Below are 14,299 nucleotides of genomic sequence, written 5' to 3' on the forward strand. Positions count from 1 at the left end.
CAAAGAATTACAGTGCAGAAAACACTGGGCACTGTCTCAGGCTCACATGAAGCCCGATGCACTCAGGACAGATGTGTCAGGGGAAAAGTGACACAGCAAAACAGTTTAAACATCATTTTGTATTTTAATAACTCCTTTTGGAAAGTCCTAATCCTGCTTGGTATGATAATAACCTACGAAGTCTGATTTGGCATAAAAATGTACATGAAGTACTTTAAATGTAATACGTTATGCTACAGGATAATTACAGATTCGTTAATACCTCAGCTGCAGCTGAAGATGATTTTAATTACTTTTACATAATATTACCGATATTAATACGACCTTTTAGATTTCGATTTTAAATTTGCAATAATAAAACTTTAACTGATACTTTAAAATAAAAGTTATGGTCGAACCACCGTTTCATTCACTCTTCTCTTGTGGCACGAACAAAAGAAGTATATGATCTCCGATTTTCAGCGCTTCTGATGGACGTCAGGCAGCATCTGAGTTACACGTATTTCCTTTTTGCATCTTTAAGCTCCAACAATCATCTGGTTCCGCTAAAACAGGCTAATGATCGTCTGTAGGTGACGGTTTAAAAGTAACAGGCCTGATGGAAGAAACGTGAATCGTCCTCATGGCGAATGATTTGGTGAACAAACAAGTGTAATCTGCAACATTCGTGAACATTTTGATGTATAATATTAGTAGTGGTAGTACCAGCTGTTTCCCTTCCAGATAAATGTGGTCTTGTTTCGAATGTGGGAACCGATATACGGTAGTTTTTGTTTTACCCGACGGGGCGCGAAGGCGCACAAAGTTCACTCGTTTCCTTGGTAACAGGATTACGTACGCTAGTGAGCAGTTTAGCCGACATGGACATCAGGGAGCCGGGTGAGTTAAACACGTCACGACACTTCTGTAAATGAACTTTTTCACTTATGAGAAATGGCGGCAACTTAACGCCGCGTGCGTCTTTGATTAGCCGCCTCGGCTAACTGACGTTGCTCGCGCGGGGACTCTGATGAGAGCGAGTAACGGAAACACGCTTCAGAGCTGATGTTGCGTTTGTTGTGAACGTTAGCGCTGGCTACCTGCCTGTTTTATCTTACAGGTGTTAGCAGAAGGGCAGTGCTCACCTGTGTGCTCGCTTTATCTTCTCAGAAATCCGGAGTAGTGGAGACAACATGGTAAACGTGTTCGATACGGACGAGGAGCACTTTGCTATTTCCAGGTGGGTTGTTGTGAAACGCTTTCTAACCGTCTGCAGGAAGCTGACGTCCTGTTTTAAGTCAGATTTGATGCATGAATATCAGGGTAATTTTGGGCTTTTTAGCGATTTCTCACTTTTTCCAGGGTGGAGTGATTGTACAGCAAACATGTTTAACGGGTGCAAAAGTTCAGAGTCATTTGGGATTTTCTCTTGCTGTGTAAAATCCACCACAGAGCAGGAACTCGTGGAGTTTGTGCTGATTTCTCTCACTTCTCTCCCTTCAGTTCCTCGGCTGCAGACACGGCCTTCGATGGAGTTATTGGCTGCATAGAGGACATCATCATGGGTAGGTGCACTGACAGTGCCACCAGTTAGTGATGAAGACGCGCTTTCTACATGTCCACTGCTTCTCTTTCAGAGGACGACTTCCAGCAGATTCAGCAGATTTTCATGGAGAAACATTACCGTGAGTTTGATGACTCTGATGAGAACAAGCTCAGCTACACACCCATCTTTAATGAATATGTAAGTGTGGGCAGATTTCACTCTCACACTCATACAGAGATGTTCAGTTTTTACAAATACGTTGACTTAAAGCAGAATCTTGGCTGTTATTTAGGTTGACCTGCTGGAAAAATACCTGGAGCAGCAGCTGATGGAGAGAATTCCCGGCTTCAGCATGGACACCTTTAAAGAGTTACTCATGTAAGATGTGACAAAGTGGAACCTGAACTGAAAGCAGCCCATGTGTCAGTTATGTTGTGTTGCTCGTAAGAAATGTTATTTTGCAATAGACCACAAGGTGGCACACAAGTACACTGAAAAAGTGACGAGTTTATCTCCTTCCTCTGCAGGCAGCACAAGGAGGAAGTGTCAGGTGACATCTTTGACATGTTGCTGACGTTCACGGACTTCATGGCTTTCAAGGAGATGTTTCTGCAATATAGAGCTGTGAGTTTTCTGTGAGCTGGAGAATAACTATAAAAGTGGCCCCATTTAAATAACAGGGCAGCTGTGACACGTGGCTCTTTGTTATGAAGTTTTGAACCGTGTGTGTGTGTGTGTGTGTGTGTGTGTGTGTGTGTGTGTGGTACTGTACATTAATGCTGGATGTATTTGTGTGTGTCTAGGAAAAGGAGGGCCGGTGTCCAGACCTGAGTCAGGGACTGGTGGTCACATCTCTGAACCTTGGAGGCTCCAAGCATGCTGACTTTAATGAATCTCAGTGAATCTCTGGAAAATTGTTCCAGGGCCTTAATGAAAGTGTTCGATTCAGAGTCTTTTAACGTAAATCTTCCGTCTGTAACGGATGATTTATATTTGTCTTTCTCTGCGTTTTATGTAGAGGGGTCAGTGGAAGAGCCTCTGTGTCTGTTTGCCATGAAAGTTTGAAGGTTTTGCCCACTTTCTGTTAACAATCACTCGACTGCATGTGACTCCTTGAAAAGTTAATATTTCTTCAACTGTAATTCACATTTTCATGCTTTCACTCGTGTGCAGTGATTCTGTTTAGCTTTTACTGGAACGGCCTGTTTGAAACAGGAAGTCGAGTATTTCTGTCCCTGTGCTGTGAAACAAACATGCTTCTTTTTTCAGAAAGTAGTAAAGTAAAACTAATATATGTTTCATGGACATATAAATTATATTAACAGTCTTTAAGTTTCGAACTTTTCAAAGTAACGTTTAATGTAAAATGATTGTGTGTGTCTGCAGTTAGTTTTTGGTACAAATTGTTTTTACGTGTTTAGAAATGTTTCATTTTCCAAGTATATTTATTTCTCCGGTGAAATGTTGTTGTTGTTACGATTGTCTGTAAAACAAACAAACACAAAACGATATTTTCAAATAAGCACAAAAGAAAAACCTCAGTCGTTTATTTGAAGTGTGTAGCTGAGCTCTAGCACTCAGCGCAGGATTTCACCAACGTCCAAACTCTTGGTACAAAAAGACTCGCGTGGTTCATAAAGGCACGTACAGTACAGCAGGAGAGGAGCAGACTTTCACTTAAATCACACAAAAACTGTTCCACGCCTGTGGATCCATATTTGAATCATGCAGAAATATCCAGTGTCAGTGTGTCAGCATCATGATTATTTTCTTACAGGTGCATTATGGGTGGTTTTATTGCTAAAAGGCTCTGTTAGGCCCAGTAAACCCAAACTGTGAAGCCAACTTTCAGCGGTTTCATCCTCATCTTCTTGTTGGTAGATGCAGAATGCAGCAGAGAACTGCCCAAAGCTGGAGGTCGAGATCTGCGGTCCTCCCTTAGCTAACAGGTTTTTCCACTGGTGATCGCAGACTAACCAAATAACCCTCCACTGTAGTTGGCACATGCAGCCTGTGCTTATTTTTCTTTTAATGCTGCTCACATTTTCAGATTTTGTTCAATTATTACTGAAATTTATAACTTTATGTACATAATAATTCAAGTGTATTTTTAATGCAATCTAGGATTATTACATTTCATAGTAGTAGTAATACAGTATATTTACTGTGTTACTGGGATGGCTAAAACAATAAACCACCTGGAACAGATTTCATCTCGTGGTTATTATCAGGGTTTGCCTCAGTCAGGATCTGAGTTTTGTGAGCTTTGTTCCTGGGAGCAGCACCGCTGGCCGCACAGCCCTAAGTCGGCACTGTGTTGGTGGCGGCGTTTCCTCCGTCCCCCTTCCAGTCCAAGTAGGAGAAGAAAGCACTGGCTGCGTACACCAAGGTCACCACAGCACCAAAGAACTGCAGCGAAAGAAAATGAGAAGAGACGCAGTTACACCGCCGAAGGGACTCCAGGAAGCTGAGCAAAAGTCTGAAATTCTTATCAGCCATCATAAATCACAGTGATGTTTATATTTCTGAATTCATATCTATACCAAGCCCAGCTGTGTGATTTAGCAGGTTAAACAATGTACTAGTGGGACCTTACCTCTATAATCTAGACAGGAGTGGCTCAGAGGCAGTTTCTGATAAGAGTGTGTGTGTGTGTGTGTGTGTGTGTAATCATGTGATCAATGCTTCTGCTAAAGCTGTAAACCAGGACAGACTTTGACCTGCAGGAGGAACTATAAAACACACTGATTAAGGAGATGTTTCTGCCAATGTAAGTCATAGTCACCTGCCACTTTATAAGGCACACCTATTCAGCTGCTCATTATTGCAAATATCTAAACAGTCGATCACATGGCAAGAACTCAGTGTGTTTAGGCGTGTAGGCCTCGCCAAGACAGCCTTTGATTGTTGGTGTCAGACAGGCTGGTTTAATTATTTCAGACACTACTGATCTGTTCCCCAAACTGTCCTCTTGAAACGAGAGTGAGTTCACTGTACTCGAATGGCCTCCACAGTCACAACATCTCCATTAAATAGAGAAGCCTTCCGATTTGGTGATGTGGAAAACCTTCATCACGGATGTGTAGCCGACGAATCTGTAGAAACTGTGATGCTGTGAAAGCGTGGACGAAAAACTCGGATCAGTATTTCCAGCATCGTGTTGAATCTGTGCCATGAAGAAATTAAGCTGTTCTGAAGGCAAAAGGTCGTTCCCAGCACTAACAGGACTAGCGAGCGGCACACCTAATCAAATACACCGAGTGCGTTATAAAAGGCTGTTCTGTGTTCCCTGGACATTGGGCTAGTTTGTGAGATAGTGTGAGTGGTGACTTACTGCAGCAGCTGCCAAATGTCCATAGATATAGAGCCCGTGGAAGGGAGTCACATAAGCTGCGTTGGTGATGAAAGCAGTGAGATAGAGGACTGTGGCTGCGCTAAAATACACCATCACCTGAAACAAATGGAGAAAACGCACATTACATCAATGCACAATGACTCGCCGTCTTCCTGCCACACTGTGCCCCTCTGTGGCCTCGCATCCTCGTCTTTTTCTCTTTCTGTCTTTGAGCTGTTTCTGCAGCCTTTTTGTTGCTCTGTGAGAGTACACATTAGTATCGCTGACGTTCATGCACCGTCTCTCAGAACTGAGGACCAAACATCCAAACTGCAAAATCAAGGAACCGGTAACTGTTTCTAATACAACCCGTGACTAAGGGTGTAATTCCCCTGTAATTAGACTGAACTTCAACATATTTTATTTAAAATTATGATGTCATTATAGTCACATACAAATGTTTCAAGTTATTAACAGTAGACTGAGGATGTAATGAGTCGCGGTTTTACAGGAAACAAAGGAATCATTACACTGTAATTAATTCAAATAATGTAATTTTAAGTGATTTACTAATCATAAATCAAACAATTTTCCTATTTTACATAAATGGTAAACGGCCTGTATTTGTATAGCGCTTTTACTAGTCCCTAAAGCACTTTACACACCCAGTCATCCACCCATTCACACACTGGTGGAGGCAGCTACAGTTGTAGCCACAGCTGCCCTGGGGCAGAAAGACGCAGGCTGCCATATCGCGCCATCGGCCCCTCTGGCCAACACCAGTAGGTGAAGTGCCTTGCCCAAGGACACAACAACCGAGCCTGTCCGAGCCGGGGCTTGAACCGGCAACCTTCTGATTACAAGGTGAACTCCCAACTCTTGAGCCACGATCATAAGCATGCTGCACTTTGAGGTGTGCAGGGTGTGTTGTGCTGGAGACACACATTATAATGTAACTGCGGTACAATTAATTCTTTGTTTCCTGGTTTTTCTAATGTAACAACTTTTAAGTAGTTAAATGCACTGAAATGATGCCCGTAGTCACAGGTGGTTTATAAAATGTTGCCAAGGAACATCTCTGTGTACGTTCTTTGACTTTATTCGTCTTTGCCCTCCGTCTCTCACATACCGTCAGGGGCCATGGGACAGCAGGCAGTGTTTGTGTGACACCAAACAGGATGACGAAGAAGAGGATGGTGGTGAGGATCCACAGAGTGATGGCGACAAACAATACCCAGCCATACGCTCCTCCCACTATAGAGGTGCCTGCTATCAGCGCCCAGTGGAGCAGCCCAAAAACCTAAATAGGTGAGAGGGAGGAAACAACAGGTGCATCAGTTTGGGGGCACGAAAAATAAAGTTATGTAAACAATTATTACATTAAACAACAAACAAATGGTGACTGGTGCTCATGGAGTGCTGTTCTACTCTGAACGTTCAAAGTGTCACGGTCCTGGGTCGGGTCGACCCAGCATTTTGAGTTTCTTATGTTTTGGTTTATTTTTGCATTATGGATTAGTTATTCTCTGGTGATACTGTTTTGATTACAATTATATTCTGATTCTTTAGTTATCTGATGATGATGATGATTATTTCTGGTTTAGGTTTTGTTATCTTGCCCTTATGTTTGGTTTAGGTTGCCTGTGCTTAGTCTTCTCTGCCCGTATGTCCCTCTGTTTGTCCATGACGTCATTATGCCTGTTTACGAGTCTGTCTCTGTCTGGCGTGTGCTTCCTGTTTTATTTTGTAGGTCTGTGTCCTTTGTCAGTGCGTTCAGCTTTGTGCTCTCCCTGTCTCGTCAGTGTAATCAGCGTCAGCCGTGTCTCCCAGCTGTTTCCTCTTCGCTCCGTTCACCTCTTGTATTTAGTGTCTGTGTCTTCCCCTACTCGGTGTCGCATCGTTAACGTCTCTTCACCCTCGCTTCCTCTGTGTGTTCCGTTTGCCAGCCTTCCTGCCTACTTATCCGTTCTTCCAGTTTAGTTAGTGTTTTTCTGTTCTGCTTCTTACCAGCAATAAAGCTGTGTGTTTTGAATTACTTCTGCCTCAGTGAGTCCTGCATTTTGGGTCCTCTCTTCCTGCCTGCCTACACACAGACATGACACAAAGTGCTTTTTACGATGAATCCATCCAGTTAAACAGACATTTCTATACCTTGGCTAACATTCACATGGGGCAACTACCGAACTTCTGATTGGTAGATAACCGGCTCTATCTGCTGAGTCACAGGTAAGCAGTAGTTATTGTGTTAGACGGAGCATGCAAGAACAACGTAATCACCTCCAGCAACTCTATCCATTATGTATGGGTTCATTTTTGAGTAAAATCTTAGAATTCATATATACCAACATTTACAGTACACATGGCTGTTGTAATCTTTCTTCAACCATCAACTTCTGAGGAAAACACAGCTGTTAAATGCTTTGCGATGCTCAGCAGATCTCAGACTTTAGAATAATCTCGTAACCTGAGTTTACTGCACTCGACGAGGTCACTGATGTCCAGATAAGCACCACAGACTGTCTGTGACACTGAGGTGGGCAGACTGTTTTCACGGGGATCTTAAAAGTCAGTCTGACCGACTCTTGCAGGTACTGTACAAAACACACGAGGCGTCCCTCTTTCCCTGCATGCATGTCTTCCTGCTTCAGTCTCATGAGAAAGGACATGACAGTCCATTATGTATGCACAGGTCAGGTTTCACTTTTTACACACATGCATACACAGCACGCTCTCCTAAGTAGACTTTTGCAAAGCGGCTGCATCATAACGAGCTTTTCTCTTCTGCACCGAAGGAAGAGGAAATCATTTGAACTTCCTGAGTAAAACAGTAAAGTCCAGCTGTGATGCACATGTTCGACCAGGGAGTTTGCTGTGACACTGCTGTGTAAACTGTGTTTACCAAAATGAGCGAGGAACTTGAATGAAACTGAGGGTATTCACCTTTGATTTAAAACAAAAAAGCAAAACAGTGTCGAGCTGGATGAAGTGGTTCCTATTAGAGGACAACTCTGCTCCATAAAGTCAAGTTAAACTGTGTGCTCTAGCACAGCAGCAGGAGTTTATGCATTATGCAAATGCATTTTATAATGGAGTGTGCAGGGCATGTTGTATATTAATACTGCATCAGGACCTGGAGACCTGAAACAGGAGACTAATCGTGTTCTGCTAATTTCAGAGTAAGGACAGGTGAAAAGATGCAGTCATGGAGATATGAAAAAAACCAAGGTTTGTTTTTAAAAATGTGTGCAAAAACATTGCTGAGACTAACTTGTTTTTTTATGTTGATGTTGTTGATGTGGAGATGGAAAATCAACAAGGTGGTGCTAAACATTATGGATATCAAACAATGATGTCACAAAGTTTCAGCCGCAGCAAACTTTACTCTCACATTACTACTTCTGTTTTTTCATTGTGAAAACAGCGTCTGGGAAGAAAGGCTGTGTTTCAGTTTTAATAAATGCTCGTCAATTGCCACTTCGGGGGTGGGGTGCCCCCGGCCTCTTGGCCTGGGGCTCGGTCACTCAGGCGCAGCTGGCTGCCGGCGGAGCTCACGGGCTCGTCACTGCAACTCCCCCTGGCTTCTGCTCCGCGGCTGCTGAGTGAGCCCTCATCTGGGACTCTCCTCAGCTCTTTCTGGGACAGTGGCGCGGCTGCCCCTCTGTTGGTCTTCCTTGGTCTCTTGTGTTCTGGGGGCCTCTGGATGTCTGGAGTTTTGATCTCCTCCATACCTGCTTCATGCCCTGGAGGACGGGGCTGTGGCCCCCCCACACCCTCTAGCAGATCATTACATGAAGGAACCTTTAAAAACAAAAAACAAGCGCGTCCATGCTCACAGGTGTACACACGGGTGATCACACCCACAAACTACACCCTTTTTGGCTCCTACCTCAAAGCACACTGTGTTCTGTTGATCTTATGTGCTGCACAATAATGTTTAACATTTAGTATTTACTGTCATATTCCCATATATCATTGTGATGTTGTTTATTCTATTACTCTTGTTCTCTTCTGCTTGCTTTCTTTTTTCTTTCTCAGCAGGTGATCCAGGTGATTGATATATGCATTTTTTTTTTCCTCTGCCCGTTTTGTTGGTTTTTGTCTTTTGCCCTTCTCCCCCGTCCCTCTTCTCAGCTGTTTCTCTTTCCCTCTTTCTTTCTCCCCTTCTTTCCCCCAGTCAAGTCTGTCCCGTATTCAGTAAGTGAAAATAAAATAAACAATAAAAGGTGAATCAAATGGACCATTACGGCAAGGCTGGGATGGTCAGTTTGGTAAAGTAAAATCCAAAAAAAAAAAAAAAAAAAAAAAAAAAAATGCTCGTCAAACAACAGCTAATTTAACATTTTGAGGGGGTTGTTTTCAATTCAACTTTATTTATACAGCGCCAAATCACAGCAGCAGTCGCCTCAAGGTGCTTTATATTGTAAGGTCGACCTACAATAATACATACAGAGGAAAAACCCAACAATCATATGAGCCCCTATGAGCAGCACTTTGGCGACAGTGGGAAGGAAAAACTCCCTTTTAACAGGAAGAAACCTCCGACAGAACCAGGCTCAGGGAGGGGCGGGGCCATCTGCTGCGACCGGTTGATGAGTGAAGGAAGACAGGATGTGGACTGATACACAGAGTACGCCAGGTACAGCAAAAGTTTGCAGCAGTGAAGGAATACAGTGTAGGTAATCCAGGATAACTTTATATTATAATATAATATCTTTATGTTATATATTAGTCATGTGAGTTAAACCTGTGATGAGCTCTTTCCGTTTATCTATGACTGCTGGTGTCATAGATAAAGACGTGTGTGTCTGCACCATCAATCAGATGACACAGAATTTGAATGTGTGTCAACAAGTTTCCGTTTATGCTCCATAAACCTTCCTGGTTATCTATAAACAATAAAAATGACTGCATGCTTCACTATCAGAAAGAGCCTGGAAAATGAAATCAATGAGGTGTCTGCTTATGTAAATAGTTTTTTCTCCAGATAAACCTCATTGTGTGAAGTACCAGGGAAGGTGAACAGTGATACGACAGCAGCTCTCAGCCTCGGTCCAATCTGCCCCCCCCTCAGGTATGTACTGGCTTTAGGCAAAGGAAACATGGCTGACTAACGTCTGAGAGGTGGCGGAGGTCTTTGGCTCCTCCTGTCTCACTCCACTGATCTCCCCAGCATTGCACTAAAACTGCAGGAACAACAGTGCACGGCGGCGTCCCTGTTAATGTTCAGACTGTGAAACGTGTCACCTGTCCGGGCTTTATTAGGTGCAGTTTTTGCTGACATTTCATGGTGTTGTAGTAGTAGGTCGGGTAAAACAGCACGGAAAAGTAATAACGTTTTGCTTTAATCATTAACTCAGACAAATCACTTCATTTAGTCTTTTTAACGTTTAAATTGCCAATGACAGGCACGGGTGTTAATCCATGCTCACAATGTTTCTTCCCAGGTGAGAAACACGTGAACAGGAGTTCAGTCTTTTGCAGCTGCATTGAGCTGCGTTCAGCCCACCATAAGGATCATTACACTTCTTGCTGCAGTGGAATTTATGGTCTTCGGTGTTTAAATGGGTCAGGCTGTCCAAAGGTTGATAAGACGTGCATATTGCCTCACTGTACATCAGGCAATGTGGGGTAAACAGCTGTAGCTCAGGGCTTCTTGTGTTTGTTTATTAAGCTTTTATGACTTTTTTTGGCAACTCAGCAAACGCAGTTCTGTCATAAACCAGCAGCACCGTCATACTATCAAATTATAAAGCAGATACTGTAAGGGGAGCACTCAAGCTTGTAAGGAGTTGTGTTTGAGGTCTGACATTCTGCTTTGGTCTCCACCACCTCTGAAAGCAAAAGTCTCCCTCGCAGATGTTTGAGTACTAGTTAGTTTGGTTGCTGCTCTGTGCTGAACATAAACCGACGCTGACAAGTTTCTTTTTCTACTCTTGTATTGTGTCATTAAAGGCTTATATCCTTGAAATAGTCCACTCAGGCACACGGGAGCTTCACCGAGCTTCAGTATAAGATAATTAATGATTATTTTAAAAATATAATTTGTGTAAAGCAAAGAGTTTGACAACAATAAAAGGGGAGGTGAAAATAAGCATCATATTTAAAGGACCTTTCCAGCACCTCCCACCAGAGGTAACGTACAACATGTTCATAATGCAACACTCTTCAAAAAACCTCCAAACATTCAAAGTAAAAACAATCTTCAGTGCTTTTAAAAATAAAGCATCGAAGGCAGTTTTAAAATTCACTTAAAGTCTTTTCAGCAATAAGGGGCGTGTCCATCTCTAGAGGTTGAGTCACCTTGATTAGCTTTTCCATGCTGAACAACCCCAAAGCATTTTAAATTGGCCATTCATAAACAAATCACACCATCATTTATCATTAAATCCTTCTCTCACCTCAACCAATCGCAGCAGATGGCCCCGCCCCTCCCTGAGCCTGGTTCTGTCGGAGGTTTCTTCCTGTTAAAAGGGAGTTTTTCCTTCCCACTGTCACCAAAGTGCTGCTCATAGGGGGTCATATGATTGTTGGGTTTTTCTCTGTATGTATTATTGTAGGGTCTACTGTACAATATAAAGCACCTTGAGGCGACTGTTGCTGTGATTTAGCGCTGTGTAAATAAAGTTGAATTGAAAACAACCCCCTCAAAATGTTAAATTAGCTGTTGTTGTTTATTAAAAACTACAGTTACAGGCTGTTTTAGGAACTTACTTTTGTATCTTCAGTGTGAAAATTGTGTTCGAACACTAAATATTTTTATGTTTCTGTCCGTCAAAAGTCACAATGGCTAAGATGGACCGATGCCCTGCTGGTTTATAGTGCAAGAGGTTTCAGAACATAAAATACGTAGAGTAGGCATCCCTCCCACTAAACAGAGCAGAGTGCAGGACAGATAGAAGAGTAATCATTTAGTTGGTTACATACAATTTCAGCGATCATCAGCATAGCTGGGATGCTTCGGATAAATGAAAAGTCCACCCTGGAGGATATGCTTCCAGGCAGCCCTCGGATGCTGTTCCCACCGTGGGAGTTCTGGGAGTTAGGGACGCTGGTCTCTGTGGTAACTTTGGACGGGAAGTCTGCCATGACTGAGCTCTCACAGACGCAGGTGCCACAATAATAGAGTCCTTAAGTGTTCTCAATAAAAGGTTTTGATGAAAAATCGAATCCCTACGTTGACTGGAGGCACCAGCAAATCTCAATCTTCAAATAGTCAAGAAAAATAAAAAATATGACAAAACAGAATCATTCAAAACCCGACGCCTTCAAAAATGAAAAAATAAATAAAAAAGAAACAAAAACCCTCCACTGAGTTAAAGAGGAGCCCTCCAGCCAGACCTCCAGGTTCAGGTATCAGCTGTCAGTGTCTCCACCTGCTCTGACAGGTGTGTAATGGTGGAGGCGGTGTGAGTCTCTCTACACATTGCCTTCTCCTTTTCCCTCCGACACACCCACACACATATTGAGTGCGTCGTCATCTTCTCCCCATCTGCTTTGGGTTGCTCTCTTTTGCTCCCCTGGCACCTCCCATATGCTCCTGCAGGCTGCTCACCTGCGGCGCTTCAGTCACTAATGTGTTTGAACTCCGGGAGGAGGGAGGAAAAAACAACACAAGCTGGTGGTGCCCTCTAGGCGTGGAGCTCGCACATGTTTGTTCTTCCCCTGTGGACTGATAAGAAGGGATGACACAACGCTACATTCCTTAGTTTAATCAATAACACATATGGATGGATGCTGTGAATGTTTTAATGTTTAACTCAAAAAAGTTAAGGAGGATTTTTGTGACTTTTGAAAATTGCAGCATACTTTGTTTGCTTTTTCTTCTGTCGCTTTCTTTATTATTTGCTGTGCTGTTCATAAAGACCGTAGCTTGAAAGATTAAACAGTCGGAATACACTGAAAAATATGGAGATATTAAAAAGAAATAATTTTAATTCTTTGCAACTATTAAAGAATTACTGCATAAATAGACCAAAACAAGAAGCAAAGAAAAAAACATTAAAGCCAGAAATATTTTTCTCACTGATGATATAATGAGAAACAAAATCTCCATAAATTTATGTTAACTAAATTTTATTAATTAATTATTGAAATTCTTTTCCTCTCCCTGGGAGACATGCCATCTATTTGAATATTTATGTATTATAGTGTTTGTGGTGTAGTGAACATCGATTTTGAGCGTGTGGAAACAGTTTTAAACATGTAAAACATTTTTAGAAGTAACAATCAAACAAAAAGGTGATGTCAGAAGTGGGATTCGAACCCACGCCTCCAGGGGAGACTGCGACCTGAACGCAGCGCCTTAGACCGCTCGGCCATCCTGACTCATAATAGCTCGTCAACAAAATCTGGTTAATATAGCTCTACATGCAGTTTTATTTTATTTTTTTGCTCAAATCATGTAAAGACTGAGCACGGAAACGTTTTTCTGTTTAGCGGAACATCGGTTCCGGTTTCCTCGCCTTCCCTCTGCTGGTGATTCTGGTTAATAAGCGTCTCACGGAATGACTCCACGTGACACAGGTTACACAGTCACCCTCTATCTATTACCTATACGGTTTCAGTTTTCTTTCCCATATTATTATAATCGTATTCTCTCCCATTTCAAGTTTATTTATTTATTTATTTTATTAACCTTTATTTAACCAGGAAGATCCCACTGAGATTAAAAATCTCTTTTTCAAGGGAGACCTGGCCAAGAGCAGCAGCAAGTGTCTCACAGTTACAGAAATTACTCAATTAAACACAGGCAGCAACAACACACATGCAAACATAAATGAAAAAAATAATGAATGAATTAATTAAAATTCAATAAAATTCTAATAAAAAATTTAAAAATCAGTTAAAATAACAAATTGATATAATTGAAACAGTTGCATGTTATGGGCTTGTCCTCAAGGATTCGTAATTTAGATTTAAAAACAATTAATGAAATGAATTCAGTCATTTTCCATTCTTTCTGCAGTTTGTTCCAAGCCAAGGGTGCTAAACAAACAAAAGCTCTTTTACCAAATTCAGTTCGGGCAAATGGAACAGAAAGCAACAAGTAACCATGCGGACGAAGAGAATACCAACCAGCATGTTTCATTGCAAGCAGGGAACGTATATAAGAAGGCAGCAACCCAAGTATCACCTTATATATAAAACTGTATAGATGAGAGTTCCTCAGACTTTCCAAAGCAGGCCATCCTACCTGAGAATAATGGATTGGATTTATATAGCGCTTTTCACAGCGCTATATAGGCAAGGCACCCAAAGCGCTTTACAATGCCACTATCCGGTCGTTAAGTGATGACGTGACGAATCCTACTTCCGGGCCTAAAGTAGTCTGCGTTTAATATGGCTTTTGTGTTGTTAACATGTTTAATGTTTTGTATTTTCTTCTATTTGATCTCAAAAAGCTCCTAAAACAGTCAGTGATCCCTGTTGACCTCCCTCGG

At 42.1% G+C, this 14,299-nt stretch overlaps 2 protein-coding genes and 1 non-coding gene across 4 annotated transcripts; 1 reads left to right on the forward strand and 2 right to left on the reverse strand.

Moving 5' to 3' along the window:
- Positions 1-288: 288 nt before the first annotated feature.
- LOC102305919 (ADP-ribosylation factor-like 2 binding protein) lies at positions 289-3,060 on the forward strand. Of its 2 annotated transcripts, none has more exons than XM_042226208.1 (7): positions 289-879; positions 1,100-1,219; positions 1,483-1,544; positions 1,617-1,723; positions 1,818-1,903; positions 2,053-2,149; positions 2,329-3,060. In XM_042226208.1, the coding sequence occupies exons 2-7, from the start codon at positions 1,173-1,175 to the stop codon at positions 2,425-2,427; spliced, it is 498 nt and encodes a 165-aa protein (XP_042082142.1). In that variant the 5' UTR covers positions 289-879; positions 1,100-1,172; the 3' UTR covers positions 2,428-3,060. The 2 variants fall into 2 exon arrangements, with proteins under 2 accessions (XP_042082142.1, XP_005935851.1); XM_005935789.2 differs by having other exon boundaries at positions 1,150-1,219.
- Positions 3,061-3,172: 112 nt separating this feature from the next.
- Positions 3,173-12,392, reverse strand: LOC102310067 (plasmolipin). Its single transcript, XM_042226207.1, has 4 exons — positions 11,784-12,392; positions 5,989-6,159; positions 4,860-4,976; positions 3,173-3,934 (listed from the first exon to the last, which is right to left on the reverse strand). The coding sequence occupies exons 1-4, from the start codon at positions 11,943-11,945 to the stop codon at positions 3,827-3,829; spliced, it is 558 nt and encodes a 185-aa protein (XP_042082141.1). The 5' UTR covers positions 11,946-12,392; the 3' UTR covers positions 3,173-3,826.
- Positions 12,393-13,101: 709 nt separating this feature from the next.
- Positions 13,102-13,184, reverse strand: trnal-cag. The gene has a single exon. It is a non-coding gene; the product is annotated as a tRNA-Leu (tRNA).
- Between the last annotated feature and the right edge of the window lie 1,115 nt (positions 13,185-14,299).

This window comes from Haplochromis burtoni, unplaced genomic scaffold (genome assembly GCF_018398535.1).
Source record: "Haplochromis burtoni strain Fernald_Lab_line unplaced genomic scaffold, NCSU_Asbu1 Contig_201, whole genome shotgun sequence".
In the NCBI taxonomy this organism is placed as follows: Eukaryota; Metazoa; Chordata; class Actinopteri; order Cichliformes; family Cichlidae; genus Haplochromis; species Haplochromis burtoni.

Bases quoted from the DNA above. Each gene is read 5' to 3' on its own strand.
- LOC102310067 (XM_042226207.1), bottom strand. From the start codon at position 11,945: ATGGCAGACTTCCCGTCCAAAGTTACCACAGAGACCAGCGTCCCTAAC. The intron at 4,977-5,988 runs GTATGTGAGAGA...CATTTGTTTCAG, and splicing joins CTGTCCCATGGCCCCTGACG to GTGATGGTGTATTTTAGCGC. The intron at 3,935-4,859 runs GTAAGTCACCAC...CTTTCGCTGCAG, and splicing joins GACATTTGGCAGCTGCTGCA to TTCTTTGGTGCTGTGGTGAC.
- LOC102305919 (XM_005935789.2), top strand. The intron at 1,904-2,052 runs GTAAGATGTGAC...CTTCCTCTGCAG, and splicing joins ACCTTTAAAGAGTTACTCAT to GCAGCACAAGGAGGAAGTGT. The intron at 2,150-2,328 runs GTGAGTTTTCTG...GTGTGTGTCTAG, and splicing joins TGTTTCTGCAATATAGAGCT to GAAAAGGAGGGCCGGTGTCC.